We start from the raw sequence: 13,980 nt of genomic DNA on the forward strand, positions 1-13,980 counted from the left end.
TCCTGCCCGGGACTCAGAGCAATGTCACACCACCCGACTGCAGGCCTGACGACCACATTAGGACGGTCCCATCTCCCCGTCAGTCAGCACTGCGCGCATCCTCACACACGGAAGGTAGAAATGCACCTGCCGCCATTCACGCGATGCTGTGCGTTTTGGGGGAAAGGTAATCTTAAACAGAACACATCTCTCTTCGTTCTTATTTGTCACTGTACTTGTAAGTAAACGAAGCTGTTGTTTTCCAGAAAGTAAGAGAACAGATCTCTATTAGAGTTTGGGTTACCGTGGTTACAGAGAGCATTTCCTAATATTTTCCTGCTGTAAGGAACAGCCTGGAGAGTAGAAAATGGGTCAGAAGAGCAGAATTGACCCTGTCGTTTTAGTAGCCAAGTCTTTTGCTTCCGTGGGTCTTCTTCATTTGTACAGAGAGTAATGCCGGCCCTGCTTGTCTGGGGTTGGTGTGAGTTTCTGAGCTGTGTGTGCGGAAGCTCTCTGGAGGGGGCCGGGGGCCGGGGGGTGCTGGGACCCTTGTGTGCGGCACAGACACTGTCTGGCTTTGAGGCGTTGAACTTCAGACAGTGTTGGGGTGCGTGGGGAGCATGGAGGACCACTGGAATACCAGAGTGTAAATTGTTGAGGTCCGTCATGAAATGGGCCCTAGGATCTGCCAGAGCCGCAGCAGGGTGCAAGTCTGTGAGCTTAGTGAATCTTTGTTATTTTTTCCAAGTGATTTTTGTCAAAGCTTTATGATTTCTGTGTGGTTTTAAAGTGCAGACTTCCTGTCTGGTTGAGGCCTGGAACGATGTGTCTTTATTAATATGGTTTGTTGGGAGGGGAAGGACCGGATAGAATTAGCTTGAAAGCTGCTCAGCTCGTCCTGGGAAGCTGTACGGTTTTTTCCATGTTTATTTGCTGTTTCACCGGTATCCACTGTGTTAATTTTTCTGGGTTCCCCACTTCGTGTTCTTATGGTCTGGGCAACTCTCCACGTTGCACGTGTTCCTGCGGGTTGGGAGCTTTGATGTAAGAAGGGAGGACGCGGTGACCTTAAGAAAACACGGTGGGGGGTGAAGGAGGAGCTGCAGGTTGCCTGGTGCTGAGCCTGCTCACCTTGGGGGGCTGTTCTCCCCTGCCGGCCCCTCCTCTCACTGATCGCACCCCTGCGGCACCCAGCCCGACCACTTAGCGGGCGTCCATCACTCTCCCTAACCAGGCGCTGCCTTTTTGCAGAGAAGAGCCTAGTGTAGCTCTGTGGGGGTGGGCAAGGAAGTCTGAGCTAGAGGGGGGGCCCGTGTCGTCCCGAGCGCAGTGCAGGTCCTGCTCATTCTGCCCTTTTGTGGCCTTAAAGCCCCAACTTTTCCCAGTGTCGGCGGCCTGTTAATCATTGTTACAGAATGTGTGCTGGTCCAGAGTGGACCTGCCAAAGCCTTGGCGTTCTCCTTTCCTGAGAAGAATTACTCTCGCAGGATGAGTGCTCCCGGTGGGATTTCTGTCAGACTGTGTGTGTTTTATCCTGATACACGTGGGCCCGTTGAGTTGAGCAAACACACGGGGTTCCCTGCCTCCGTTGCCGTCTGCCGTGTATTTGCTGTCAGTTTCTCCAGCACTGGGAATTCACATTTTGGGGGGATAATTTAATTGGCCTGAAAGCTTGCTCTCTTTACTCTCAGTGTTTTTAAGAGACAACGTCTATTTTAATAGGAGAGAGATGGCTAGTGAGCTGGAGAGTGAGGTCTTCTGTCCAGTTTATATTCTGTGTGAGGCCAGCTAAATTTTAGCATCACAGCCCGTTGCTTTGCTAACACCTTGTTGATAAAGACTTAGGCTGTAATGTAGGTATTTAATTTGATTAAAACATTTTAGCCTGAAAAGTATGATGTTTTGGGGCGCCTGGGTGGCTCAGTCATTAAGCGTCTGCCTTCGGCTCAGTCATGATCCCGGAGTCCTGGGATCGAGCCCTGCATCGGGCTCCCTGCTCAGCGGGAAGCCTGCTTCTCCCTCCCCCATTCCCCCTGCTTGTGTTCCTGCTCTTGCTTTGTCTCTGTCAAATAAATAGATAAATCTTTAAAAAAAAAAAATACATTGTTTTGAATAGGTGGTCTATGCGCCTGGTGTAAATATTAGAGTTCCCTCCAAGTTGTGTCTCCTGGTTCCCACCCACCCTCAGAGCAGCACGTTCTTAGGTCTCCCGCTGACGAGGCCATGTAGACAGAAGGGTGTGTGCAGATATCCCCGAATCTCCCTCACAAGATTGGTAGGAGGCTGTTTCTAGGGTGGGGCTGGCACCTACGAGGAACGGTGTAAGTATTTAACAAGTACAGTGTCTGGGCAAGACTTCGTTTGGCCCTCTGTGTGAACTGGTTTGCCCGAAGCCCGAGGACCCCAGGGGCTCTGCAGGCACCGCTGGCTGGGGGGCCGGGCTGCCGCCCTGTTCCTTGGCTGGGGCTCTGGGAAGGGAATGCGAGGTGACTGGAAAGTGAAAGCGCAGTGTGGACGCTGACAGCTGCGGTCTCTGTCTCTGTTGCAGATGTTTCTCACTGTGTACCTCAGTGACAACGAGCAGCACTTCACCGAGGTCCCCGTGACCCCCGAGACGATGTGCAGAGACGTGGTGGATCTGTGCAAAGAGCCCGGCGAGAGCGAGTGCCATCTGGCCGAAGTGTGGTGTGGCTCTGGTACGAGGCCCGGCTCGGGAGGCTGTGTAGACGTGGCCGCGGGCGGTGCGCCTGTGGTCCGCGGAGAAACCGGGGACTTGCCCGAGCCTCAGGGTGCGGCGTTCTCTCTCCAGCTTCGCTGTGACGTAGGGCGCCTTCCCGCTCTCGTCCTTCCCTTCTCTGCAGTACAGCGAGGACGCTGCCTTGTGAAAGGGCAGGTGGCCCAGCGGGGCAAGCTTCTGGGCCCGACCCGGAACGTGCTCCGGGAGCATTTCCTGTGCGCTTGCACCCCGCTGAATTAGAAACATGAGGTGTCCTGATTGCCCTGCCCTCTCCAAGGTTTTGTAGGTTTTTAGGGAAAGCTACTCAGTGTTGAGTTACCATGGTGGCAAAAGGCAGTGGTGAAATCATAGGCATTATTTTAAGCTTTGAAATCAGTCCTTCACTCTAGTTCTTTGGAGCTCTAAAATGGGACAGCCTGGTCTTTTTCTGGCCCCTGAGGAGTTTGTAGATGTGTGAGTAATTTTCCATAATTTCTGCCTTATTCCTGCACAGCCGGAGTGACCTCCCCCTGTTTCCTTCCCTCTTCCGGGGGTGCCAGGTGTCCCAGCGTGGGTTACACACCGTGTAAACTGGGTCCTCACCATTCACAATCCCTGCCTGTAGCCGAGCTCCCTCCCTACCAGGCCGAGACATCTTCGTCCATCTTTGGCCGACTTTCTTACTGTTGGGTGTCCTGGATGGCCTTGTGCTCTCTCCCTGGATCGCTTACTTCTTTTCCCTTCACAAAGGAGCTGGATTAGACCATTCACATAAGGAAACCCAAGTGATCCTTTTCAAATGAAAATGTGATAGTCTGACTTTCCACTCCTCCGTGGCTTTCTTGTCTCCCGAGGATAAAATCCAGATTTCTGATGTTGTGTTGTGAAGTCTCTGTTGTTGTCAGGCACCATTCTCCTTGTCCTGCAGCTTCCCTGCTGTTCCTGAGTGAACTCCTTCGCACCGTAGGGCCGTTGGCGCGAGCTCTCCCCACTGCCTGCATTGCTGTCTAGATGTTGCCCCCTGGACTTGAGCCGGAATGTTCCATCCTCCAGGAGAGACTCTGCTGGAGCGTGCTTCTACAGTGGCCGTGAAGCCACCCTGATTTAATCCTCTGGGTTTTGTGTGTCTCTTAGTTTACTGCCTCCTGAATCCCTGTAGCCCAAACACCTGCCCTGGGACGTAAATTCCCTAAGAGGAGAGGCTTGTGTATGTCGTGCGTCGGCGTGTCCAGCTCAGGGAGAGGGCCTGGCGTCTGGTGCTGCTCTGCGAGTCCGTCCTGAGGGACTCAGTGCACGGCCGGATGCTCTGGCCACCGCCTTCATTCGGCAGGTCTCCTTGCTTCACACTTTACGGAGGGGATCCACAGCGCCCGTCGGGAGTGAGGAGGAGGCTCGGAGTCTCCTGGGAGCTCCTGCTTCTACCTGTTCTTTCTCCTCTCAGTGTCTTGCTCACTTGAGGCCACTAACCTTTACTCTGTGATGATGTTGAGAAGATTTTCTTTCTTCTCACTTTTTTAGTTAAAAAAAAAAAAATGACCATACCTGAATGTGTTCTTTTTTGTAGAAGAGCAACTGATGTGGACAGAATGGAAGCCTTTCCCTGTGCCCGTCCCTGATCGCTCAGTGTAGCCGCTCAGCATAGCAGAGAAACTCTCAGACTCTTTTCTTTGCGTTTACAGTTGTAGGAGTAGTTTTGTGTGTTGTTTCTCTTTCTGTTTTTTCTTTTTGTAAATAGTATCATACATATCAGCATCCTGCAATTTGCCGTTTAACCTTATAGTCCAGCTTAGAGGTGTTTTTCAGATTAGTATGTGTAATTCTATATCATTATTTTTTATTTTTTAGATTTTTTTGAGAGAGAGAGCGTGCAGGCAGGGGAGGGGTGAAGGGAGAGAGAATCTTAAGCAGACTCCACGCTGAGCGCAGAGCCTGACGTGGGGCTCGATCCCACGACCCTGAGATCATGACCTGAGCTAAAACCAAGAGTCAGACACTGAACTGACTGAGCCACCCGGGCACCCCTCCACTCTTGCTTTTATAAATGCTGCAGTGAAAGTCCTTTTAGGAGCCTCTTGATCCATGCAACTGTTTCTCTGGAGTAGACACCATGAAGTGCAATTGCTTAATTAAAGGTTCACACACTTTAAAATTTGACGTGTGGTGCCAGATTGCCCTCCACAAAGGCTGTCCGCTCAAACCCCTACCTGTTATTTCTGAAAGAATCTTTTGTCAACAATTGATAGGATAATATTTGAATTTTTGCTGAGCTGATAGCGGAGGTTGCCCATTGTTTCATTTTTTTTTTTTAAGATTTTATTTATTTATTTGAGAGAGAGAATGAGAGAGAGAGAGAGCATGAGGGGGGGAGGGTCAGAGGGAGAAGCAGACTCCCTGCCGAGCAGGGAGCCCGATGCGGGACTCGATCCTGTGACTCCAGGATCATGACCTGAGCCGAAGGCAGTAGCTTAACCAACTGAGCCACCCAGGTGCCCCCATTGTTTCATTTTCTATTGGCCATTTGGATTTCCATTTTTATATACTTAATTTTTTTAAACTTTCTTTACATTTTCAGTAAGCTTCACACAAAGTGGGCCTGGAGCTCCCGGCCCCGAGCTCAAGTCTCACGCTCCTCTGACTGAGCCAGCCAGGCGCCCCTGGGTTTCCATTTTTAAAATACTGTTTCTCCGTAGGCTTTGTTCATGTTTCCCTTGGCTTTTGCCTCTTGACTTGTAGGCATTCAAAAGCAGAAACAACTATCCTGGATCCCAGGCCTGTTGTGTGATTTAAAAGGATCCTTTCCTTATTGCAGGGCTGTAAACCTACTCTCCTGTTATGTAATGCTCTAAGTTCGAAATAATTTTCCTTCCCTCCCCCATTAAGTTTTGTGACTCGTGTGAGTTACGGAGCGAACTGCTTGTTTCCCGAACGGGCAGTGAATTGTCTGAAGTGCCTTATCGAACGGCGGTTTCTTGCTTACTCACGTGAAACATCCTGCATGCCACGTTAGATCGCATACAGGGTTAGGTTTCTGTGAGCTTTTGTCCATTACTTTTGTCTTCTTGTTTATGACAGAACCAAGGGGTTCTGATTACTATAGTTTGAAAATTTGGTAAGTGCAAGGCAAGTGCTTTTATTTCATTGTTCTGCTTTTCCAAAAAATATGTGAGCTATTCTTCCATTTTTTTTTTCTTTTTCAGATAAATTTTAGAAAGGCCTTGAAAGGTTCTGTGAAAAGTCCTGTTGGGACTTTGGTTGTAGTGAATTCCTAATTTGTTTGCGGGTTGTTGCTATTATGCTGTGATTAGGAGCAAGGTCTTGGGTCTCAGAATTCTGTCTCTGTCATTTAGTAGCTTTATAACCGAAACTGTCCGCAAGCCTCCCACGTAACCTACGGGCAAGATGGCTGCAGGTGGACAGGCACTGTTTGTAGGGCACCTGCAGGACCTGCAGGGTGTGTGCGCGTGTGCATGGGTGCGTGTGTGTGTGCACGGGCGTGTGTGAGCGTGCACATCTGGAGCCTGGCTCCACCTCCTCTGTGCTCCCGGAACGTGCAGGGGAAGGTGTGTGTGTGCACGGGCGTGTGTAAGCGTGCACGGCGTGTGTGAGCGTGCACATCTGGAGCCTGGCTCCACCTCCTCTGTGCTCCTGGAATGTGCAGGGGAAGGTGTGTGCGTGCACAGGCATATGTGAGCGTGCACGGGTGCGTGTGTGCATGCACAGGCGTGTGTGAGCGTGCACGGGCGTGCGTTTGGTCAGGAGGTGGGAGGTCTACTCAGAAGTTCTGTTAGGGGGGCGCCTGGGTGGCTCAGTCAGTTAAGCGACTGCCTTCGGCTCAGGTCATGATCCTGGAGTCCCTGGATCGAGTCCCACATCAGGCTCCCTGCTCGGCAGGGAGTCTGCTTCTCCCTCTGATCCTCCCCCCTCTCATGTGCTCTCTCTCTCTCATTCTCTCTGTCTCAAATAAATAAAATAAAAATCTTTAAAAAAAAAAAAAGAAGTTCTGTTAGGGGGTGTCTGTCGGCTTACTAGGGGTGTTTCCTTCTGGGGGGTCTTAGTTGGAATTTCTCTGGTTTAGGGACGAGGAGGGGTACCTCTGTCACCTCCGGGATGGCGAGCAGAATGGTACTTTGTTGTGGCTGAGTGGACTGAGCTCAGGCCGAGTCCGCAAACCCGGCTACTCCATTCTCTGCCCATTGGTGACTTCAGGTGCTGGCACGGTGGCTGTGATTACCAGCAGATGCTCGGCCATTTCTTAGGCTTGTTCAGTGTTCTGCTAGTAAAGCTTACAGACAGCGCTGGAGTGCCTCTGATTTTTTTTTTTTAAGATTTTATCTATTTATTTGAGAGAGAGAGAGCACAAGTGGGGGGCAGAGGCAGAGGGAGAAGCAGACTCACTGCTGAGCAGGGAGCCCGTTGCAGGACTCGATCCCAGGACCCCAGGATCACGACCTAAGCCGAAGGCAGACGCTTAAGTATCTCTCACTTAAAGCAGTTGCATCCTTGAACAGTAGGTTTGGTTTTTATATCCAGATCCTTGAGGTTGGAAGATATTTCGAGGGCAGCTTAAGATACATGATTTCTCCTGAAGTTCCCATCTACTAGAGTATCCTGTGTTCTTCCTTTTGTCTCGAGAGAAGTTCCACAACTGGCAAGCTCCCCGGAAGACGGGCCAAATAGATACATAGTTGGCCCTTGAACAGTGTGGGGGTTCAGGGCAGCGATCCCTGTGCAGTCAGAAATCCACATAGGACTTCCAGCTCCCCCCAAACTTCACTCCTTACAGCTTAGTGTTGCCTCGAAGCTCTGCTGACCACGTTTTGTATGTCGTGTGTTATATTCTGCGTTCTTCAATCGAGTTTGCTAGAGAGAAGAAAGTGCTATTAAGAAAATCGTGGGGCGCCTGGTGCCTGTCAGTCAGTCAGGCATCTGACTCTTGGTTTCAGCTCAGGTCATGATCTCAGGGTTGTGAGATCGAGTCTCATCTTGGGCTCCATGCTCAGTGAGGAGTCTGCTTGAGATTCTCTCCCATCTCCCTCTGCTCCTCCCCCACCCCACACATGCTCTCTAATATATATATATGTATGTATTTTAAAGAAAATCGGGGCTCTTTTTTCTTTAAAAAAAAAAAAGAAAGGAACAGAAAATACATTTCAGGACTGGACTGTATTTATCAAAAAATTCCCATATAGGTGGACCTGGGGTGGGTCACACCTATTCTGTTCAAGGGTCAACTATATTTTCAGTGAGGTAAATAGCCTTTTGTTTGGAAGTGGGTATGTCTGATTTTTTTAACATAGTTTATAGAATTATAGTTTAAAAATAGCCTAAGAGATAGTAGGACTAGACTTTATTTAAAGATTTTATTTAGAGAGCACATGTGCGTGAGCATGGGGAGGGGCAGAGGGAGAGAGAATCCCAAGCCAACTCTGCACTGAGTGAGCCTTGAATGGTGGGGCTTGAACTCATAACACTGACATCATGACCGAGCTGAAATCAAGAGTCTCAGATGCTCAACCAACTGAGCCACCCAGGCGCCCCTAAGCCATTTATTTAGAAAGTTATTTTTAATTTCTCGTTTATATTTAGAGAACCCTAGAACGGTCGAGTTAGAAGGGGCCTCAGAGGCCAGTAGTTTACAGAGATTTCTGAAACCCCCGGAGTTCAGCGGCGAGCGTGTGGCCAGTCAGGAGCACTGAGTTAGACTCCCGCGCCCCTGACGGCTGGCCCAGACTCATTCCCCTTTCCAGTGCCCACTGGGTCGACACCGACTGTGTGTGTGGGAAATCTGTGGTGCTTTATTTCTAAGGGCTCTTTTAATGAGAAGAAAGCATCTAAGATGCTCAGTATTTCCTACAGGCAGAATTTGCATGAAGGATGGATAGTAAATGCTCTTTCTTGTACATGCAAATCATGTGATTTCTGTTTGTTTCCTTTAGAACGTCCGGTTGCTGATAATGAGCGGATGTTTGATGTTCTGCAGAGGTTTGGCAGTCAGAGGAGTGAAGTTCGTTTCTTCCTTCGTCATGAACGGCCCCCCGGCAGGGACACAGGTGGGTAGCATTGTGTGAATCCGAGCAAAGCTGTGGACTTCGACTGCACACCTTGGAGGAGTGGGGGGAGATCAAGAGCCAGGTGATGTGAGGGGTGCAGGACAGGAAGGGACATGGAAGTGAGAGTACAGACCAGCTTCTAAGACCTGACTGTCTCGGAGAAAAGGGTGCAGTGTCCCTTGATTTATTTTGTTTGAAGAGGAGAGGATCAGGTGGAAAGGAGTCCCTAGAGCAGGAGGCTGAACTGTGGGAGAGGGTATGTGCTCCTGAGAAGTTGTGCCCTCAGCCCGGGACACTGGGTCCTGTGCTCGGGGGGAGCTGAGCGAGAGAGAGCTGAGCCTTGTGGGATCAGGTGGAGGGGATTCTCGTCTGATGGCTTTCTCTGGGGTGGTCATGAGGTAGGAGGGTGTAGAGGCCAGCGTGAGCTGTTGTGGGGAACGGGTGAGCATCTGCCAGGGGGGCCAGGCTGCTGGGGGCCCCGGGAGACCACAGACCCCGAAACCAGGGGGCATTCCTTCCAGCTGCGCTTGGCAGCCTGAACAGTTGTAAGAAGATGGTTGGATTGACCCAGGGTTGGGGTTTTGCTGGCCCAATTCAGAGGAGGGCTAGTGGACAGGGAGAGGAGGCCATGGTCAGGACGGCGTCAGCTGGTGGGAAGGGGGAGGAGGGGGTGGCGGGGAGACGGAGGGCAGGGGAAGAGGCTGCAGTCTCGGGCTCATGAGCAGGTGTAGTGAGAGGAAGTTAGGGTCAGAAAGGAGAACATCTGAATTTAAGACTGCAGAGGGAGAGAGAGCACTTCTAGGTGATGAGGGCCCCATTTGGGCCGTGAAATGAGCTGGAATTAGAGGCTGAGAGGCCAGCTTTGGATGGAAGTCACGTGGGACGGAGGATGCGGGAGGCAGGTGCTCACACCTGTGGGGACTGAGGGTTCTCATCAGAGTGTGTAGACGAGGGAAGGAGGGAGAAGGCGATCGGTGCTGTGCGGTGGAGGACCGGTGGGCTGGGAGAAGCTGGACCCTGAGGGTGCAGCCATCCCAGGGACCCCGCAGCCTCATTTCCAGTCACATCTGTGGGGAAGCCACTCATTGAGCAGGATTACTAGGTATTTCTCAAAATGGGAGAACTTTTAAAATGGGAAGTTGAGGATTTGTGACCTCAGCACATAGTTCTTGGGAGCAGGAATGTAGGTAACAGATGTTAATTATAGTAATACATCTCAGTTTTACTGCTTTAATATACATGTCCACATGGTGGCCGGCAATTAGAAATTATTAAATGTGGTGTGACTTAGTGTGGACTCTCCTGCAGGGAGAGGTGCTAGTGCTCAGGTGGCCTGGCCCGTCAGAGGCCACGTGCATCACTGGTGTCTCTGATTGTACTTTACATCGGCACTTATTTTTTCCCTAAGCTGCTGCCTTTGTAATTTTAAAGATTTTATTTTTTATTTTTATTTTTTTTAAAGATTTTATTTATTTTTTATTTATTTGAGACAGAGAGAATGAGAGAGAGAGCACATGAGAGGGGGGAGGGTCAGAGGGAGAAGCAGACCCCCCGCCGAGCAGGGAGCCTGATGTGGGACTCGATCCCAGGACTCCAGGATCATGACCTGAGCCGAAGGCAGTCGCTTAACCAACTGAGCCACCCAGGCGCCCACCTTTGTAATTTTAAATGGGCATCTACGTCACATTTTTATTTTGTCCTTTGTTGACATTACTGCATACATCCTCCTGGAAGAAGCTGACTTCGACCTGTTCACCTCCCAGTTCTCATATCTTCTGTATACGTAGCGGCTAAATTATTCAAGAGCCTCAGCAGGGCCGTCTCAGTGTGTCTGTAAGGTGAGAAATACAGTCTGAAGATGCAGCTGTGTTCACAGCGTCCCAAACACCAGTGCCACACGGTGTTTGAATGGGGACACAGCAGCGTCCCCCCGCCCAGCAGGGTGGGAGCCTTTCCGCGCAGACCGTGGATGAGGGTGGGCCTGCTGCACTCTTGTCCCCAATTAGCCAGGACCTGTGCTGAGCGCGGATGTGCGCGATTTCTCAAGCTCCCGGCACCACGCTGATGCCCTGAACGTGCTCCAGCTGGTTCAGGGCTCTCTCTTTGAGGTAGCAAGGAAATCAATAATTCCTAAATGGTAGATTTTTTTTTTTCTAGCAGAAATGTGACAGATTACCTGAGCTTTGTTGTCAGAGAATTGAACAGTACTTTAAAAATAAAGCTAATGCATTCGAGATAGGTGTGTGTGTCATATCTGGCTCTGAGGACAGACCTTTATTGGCATGGGAATCTGCACTAAGTAGGTATAGTAGATGTTTAATTCAGAAGAAATTTTAATCTAAAACTTCTTAGGAGATAATGCGTTTGCTAATTTCTGGGAAGTACAGGTTAGGTTAACTTCATATATTTAAAAAACTTTTTGGGCGCCTGGGTGGCTCAGTCGTTAAGCGTCTGCCTTCAGCTCAGGTCATGATCCCGGGGTCCTGGGATCGAGCCCCGCATCGGGCTCCCTACTCGGTGGGAAGCCTGCTTGTCTCTCTCCCACTCCCCCTGCTTGTGTTCCCTCTCTCGCTGCGTCTCTCTGTTAAATAAATAAAATCTTTAAAAAAATAAAAAAATAAAAAACTTTTTGATGTTAATTTCTAACAACGTATCAGTTTAAGACTATTTTCCTCTTACGATGCAGCACGTGGTACTGAGAGACCCATATTTTGACTTGAAAAATTCTTTTTAGCCAAAACAGAATATACAGTGTTTTCCAGTTAGTACCTTCCAGTAGCTAAGAAAAATGGAAAATTTTTGCTGAAATAAACGGGGACATACTTTGTAGTACTCACGGATTACCATAAAATGCTCTCAATAAACCAGATACTCAGAACCCCTCTCGTTCTGTCTTCAGTTACTTTTCTGTGTAAGTTACAAGCACGGTTAATGAGCTCAAGGATGGACTGATTTAATTTTCACTTGTTCCTTACAGAGGAAGTTCTTGGTTTCACTGCTGAGTAGCTAGAGTACGAGGAGGGGTGGCTGGGCGCGGATGGTGTGCAGGACCCGCCACCTCGCAGCTCTCCCCGGAGCAGTTAGCGCGCAGTACTGTCTGGTGCTGACTGGTCGCCGTTCCAAGTGAGGTTTTCCAAAACAGGCAGAGATAAGAGACCTTCACTCCATTGCTGTGAGAAAATATTTTGTTTACCGTCTGCTTTCTACCTAAATACCCAGGAGCAAGAATCCCAGAGCTCAGAGCTGAGCCAGTACCTCCAGGATCTGCTAGCTCTAGTGTTAATGCATCGTTTTTGAATTTTGTGCTTAGTGAGTGGACCACGGTCTCAGGATCCAAGTTCAAAAAGAAATGGTGTGAAAGTACCTGGTGAGCACCGAAGGAAGGAGAATGGGGTAAGTGTTGGTGCTGGAGCTGCTGGGGCGAGTCGAGCAGTTGCTCATGTAACGTTTTCCTCTTGCCCTTGCTACTTTGTTGCTCACTGCTTATGAAGCATGGCCCTTGCTACTTTGTTGCTCAGTGGGTTGTGAGGGAGGGCCGCTTTTTAATTTTTACTGTTTTTAAAGATTTATTTATTTGAGAGAGATGGGAGGAGAGGGAGCGCTCACACGAGAGTGGGTGTACGCACAAGCAGGGGGGAGGGGCAGAGGGAGAAGCAGACTCCCCACTGAGCAGGGAGCCCGATGCGGGGCTCGATCCCAGGACCCTGAAATCATGACCTGAGCCGAAGGCAGACACTTCAGCCCAGGTCCCAGTATGCCCTGCTTTTTAAAGGGTTGTTTCAAATGTATTTCCTACAAAGGATTAATTTTAATGATCTCTGCTTGGCTGACTATTGAGAGCAGTTAGATGCTGGATACACTGCAGATTCAGAGCAAAACAAATGGTAAATGAGGTTAAGGGAGGATTTATTTATTTATTTATTTATTTATTTAAATTATTTTTATTTATTCATGAGAGACAGAGAGAGAGGCAGAGGGAGAAGTAGGCTCCCAAGGAGCAGGGAGCCCGATGCGGGACTCGATCCCAGGACCCTGGGATCATGACCTGAGCTGAAGGCAGACGCTTAACCATCTGAGCCACCCAGGCACCCGGGAGGATTTATTTTTTATGATTTTATTTTTTGCTATAATCGCTTTAGTAAAATGAAAAAGTACATGTTAATGTTCTTGCTATTGCATGTGAATTTTAGCAAGTATCTTTGGGGGGTACCTTACAGACATTTTCTTTTCAGAATTTTTAATACTGTTAGGGATTAGCTGTGTCGTCTTCCCCAAAATCCAGGGTGAATTTATGAGAGAATCCAGGCCATTTGTTTGTGTTCTGCCTTTCCCCAGATTCTCCTTGTTTCTCTTCTGAGATCCTGCAGTTTTCCGACAGGGATGAAAAGCTCCTATAAGTGTGACCAAAACCTGGTCTTAGCCATTGACAGGATTTGTGTGCATCTTGACACTGTATCTGTCCCCTCACTGGGTTTTATGGAAGTATAATTGACCTATCACAACGGCACATGGTTTGAGTACACAATTTGGTCAGTTTTCACACGCACATACACCTGTGAAGCCAAGGTAGTGAGGATATCCATCATCCCCAGAGCTCCCTCGTGTCCTTCTGCCTCTTCCCCATCCTCAGGGACCCTCTGGTGGGTCCACTTTCTGTCACTACAAATTAGTTTTATTTTCTGGAATCTTACATACACGGAGGCATGCAGTATATAGTCGTTTTGTCTGAATTTGCTCAGCATCAGTATTTCGATCCATCTCATATGTATCAGTAGTTGGTTCCTTTTTATTGCTGAGAGGCCTTTCCTTGTCCAGATATAGCTTGTTCATCCGTTTCTCTCTTGATGGTTATGGGGTTTTTTCAGCTTTTGGTCACTCCGTATCAAGCGGTAATGAATATTTGGGTACAAGTCTCTGTATGGGCATATTCTTTTATTGCTTTTGAGTAAATAAATACTAGGAGTGGGGTGCAGGGTCACGTGGCAGGTGTGCGTTCACTTTTTAAGAAGCTGCCAGGGGCGCCTGGGTGGCTCAGTCGTTAAGCGTCTGCCTTTGGCTCAGGTCATGATCCCAGGGTCCTGGGATCGAGCCCCGCATCGGGCTCTCTGTTCAGCGGGGAGCCTGCTTCTCCCTCTCCCACTCTGCCTGCTTGTGTTCCCTCTCTCACTGTCTCTCTCTGTCAAATAAATAAATAAAATCTTTAAAAAAAAAAAAAAGCTGCCAAACTGTTTTCCA

At 49.2% G+C, this 13,980-nt stretch overlaps 1 protein-coding gene across 5 annotated transcripts in view; it reads left to right on the plus strand.

The window, feature by feature from the left end:
• Positions 1 to 13,980, plus strand: part of TP53BP2 (tumor protein p53 binding protein 2) — a 56,480-nt gene that overhangs the window by 20,301 nt on the left and 22,199 nt on the right. For 4 of the 5 annotated variants that reach the window (XR_010412395.1, XM_064594516.1, XM_045877675.3 and 1 more), the window contains exons 2-4: positions 2,528 to 2,675; positions 8,632 to 8,745; positions 12,056 to 12,138. Coding sequence is in view for 4 of the 5 variants with exons in the window: in XM_064594516.1 (XP_064450586.1) it covers positions 2,528 to 2,675; positions 8,632 to 8,745; positions 12,056 to 12,138 (345 nt within the window). In the remaining variant the exon portion in view is untranslated. The remainder of the gene's footprint in view (positions 1 to 2,527; positions 2,676 to 8,631; positions 8,746 to 12,055; positions 12,139 to 13,980) is intronic. The other variant, XM_064594518.1, reaches the window with a different exon arrangement.

This window comes from Mirounga angustirostris, unplaced genomic scaffold (genome assembly GCF_029215605.1).
Source record: "Mirounga angustirostris isolate CCGP_5_RB_7025 unplaced genomic scaffold, mMirAng1.0.hap1 SCAF_6, whole genome shotgun sequence".
In the NCBI taxonomy this organism is placed as follows: Eukaryota; Metazoa; Chordata; class Mammalia; order Carnivora; family Phocidae; genus Mirounga; species Mirounga angustirostris.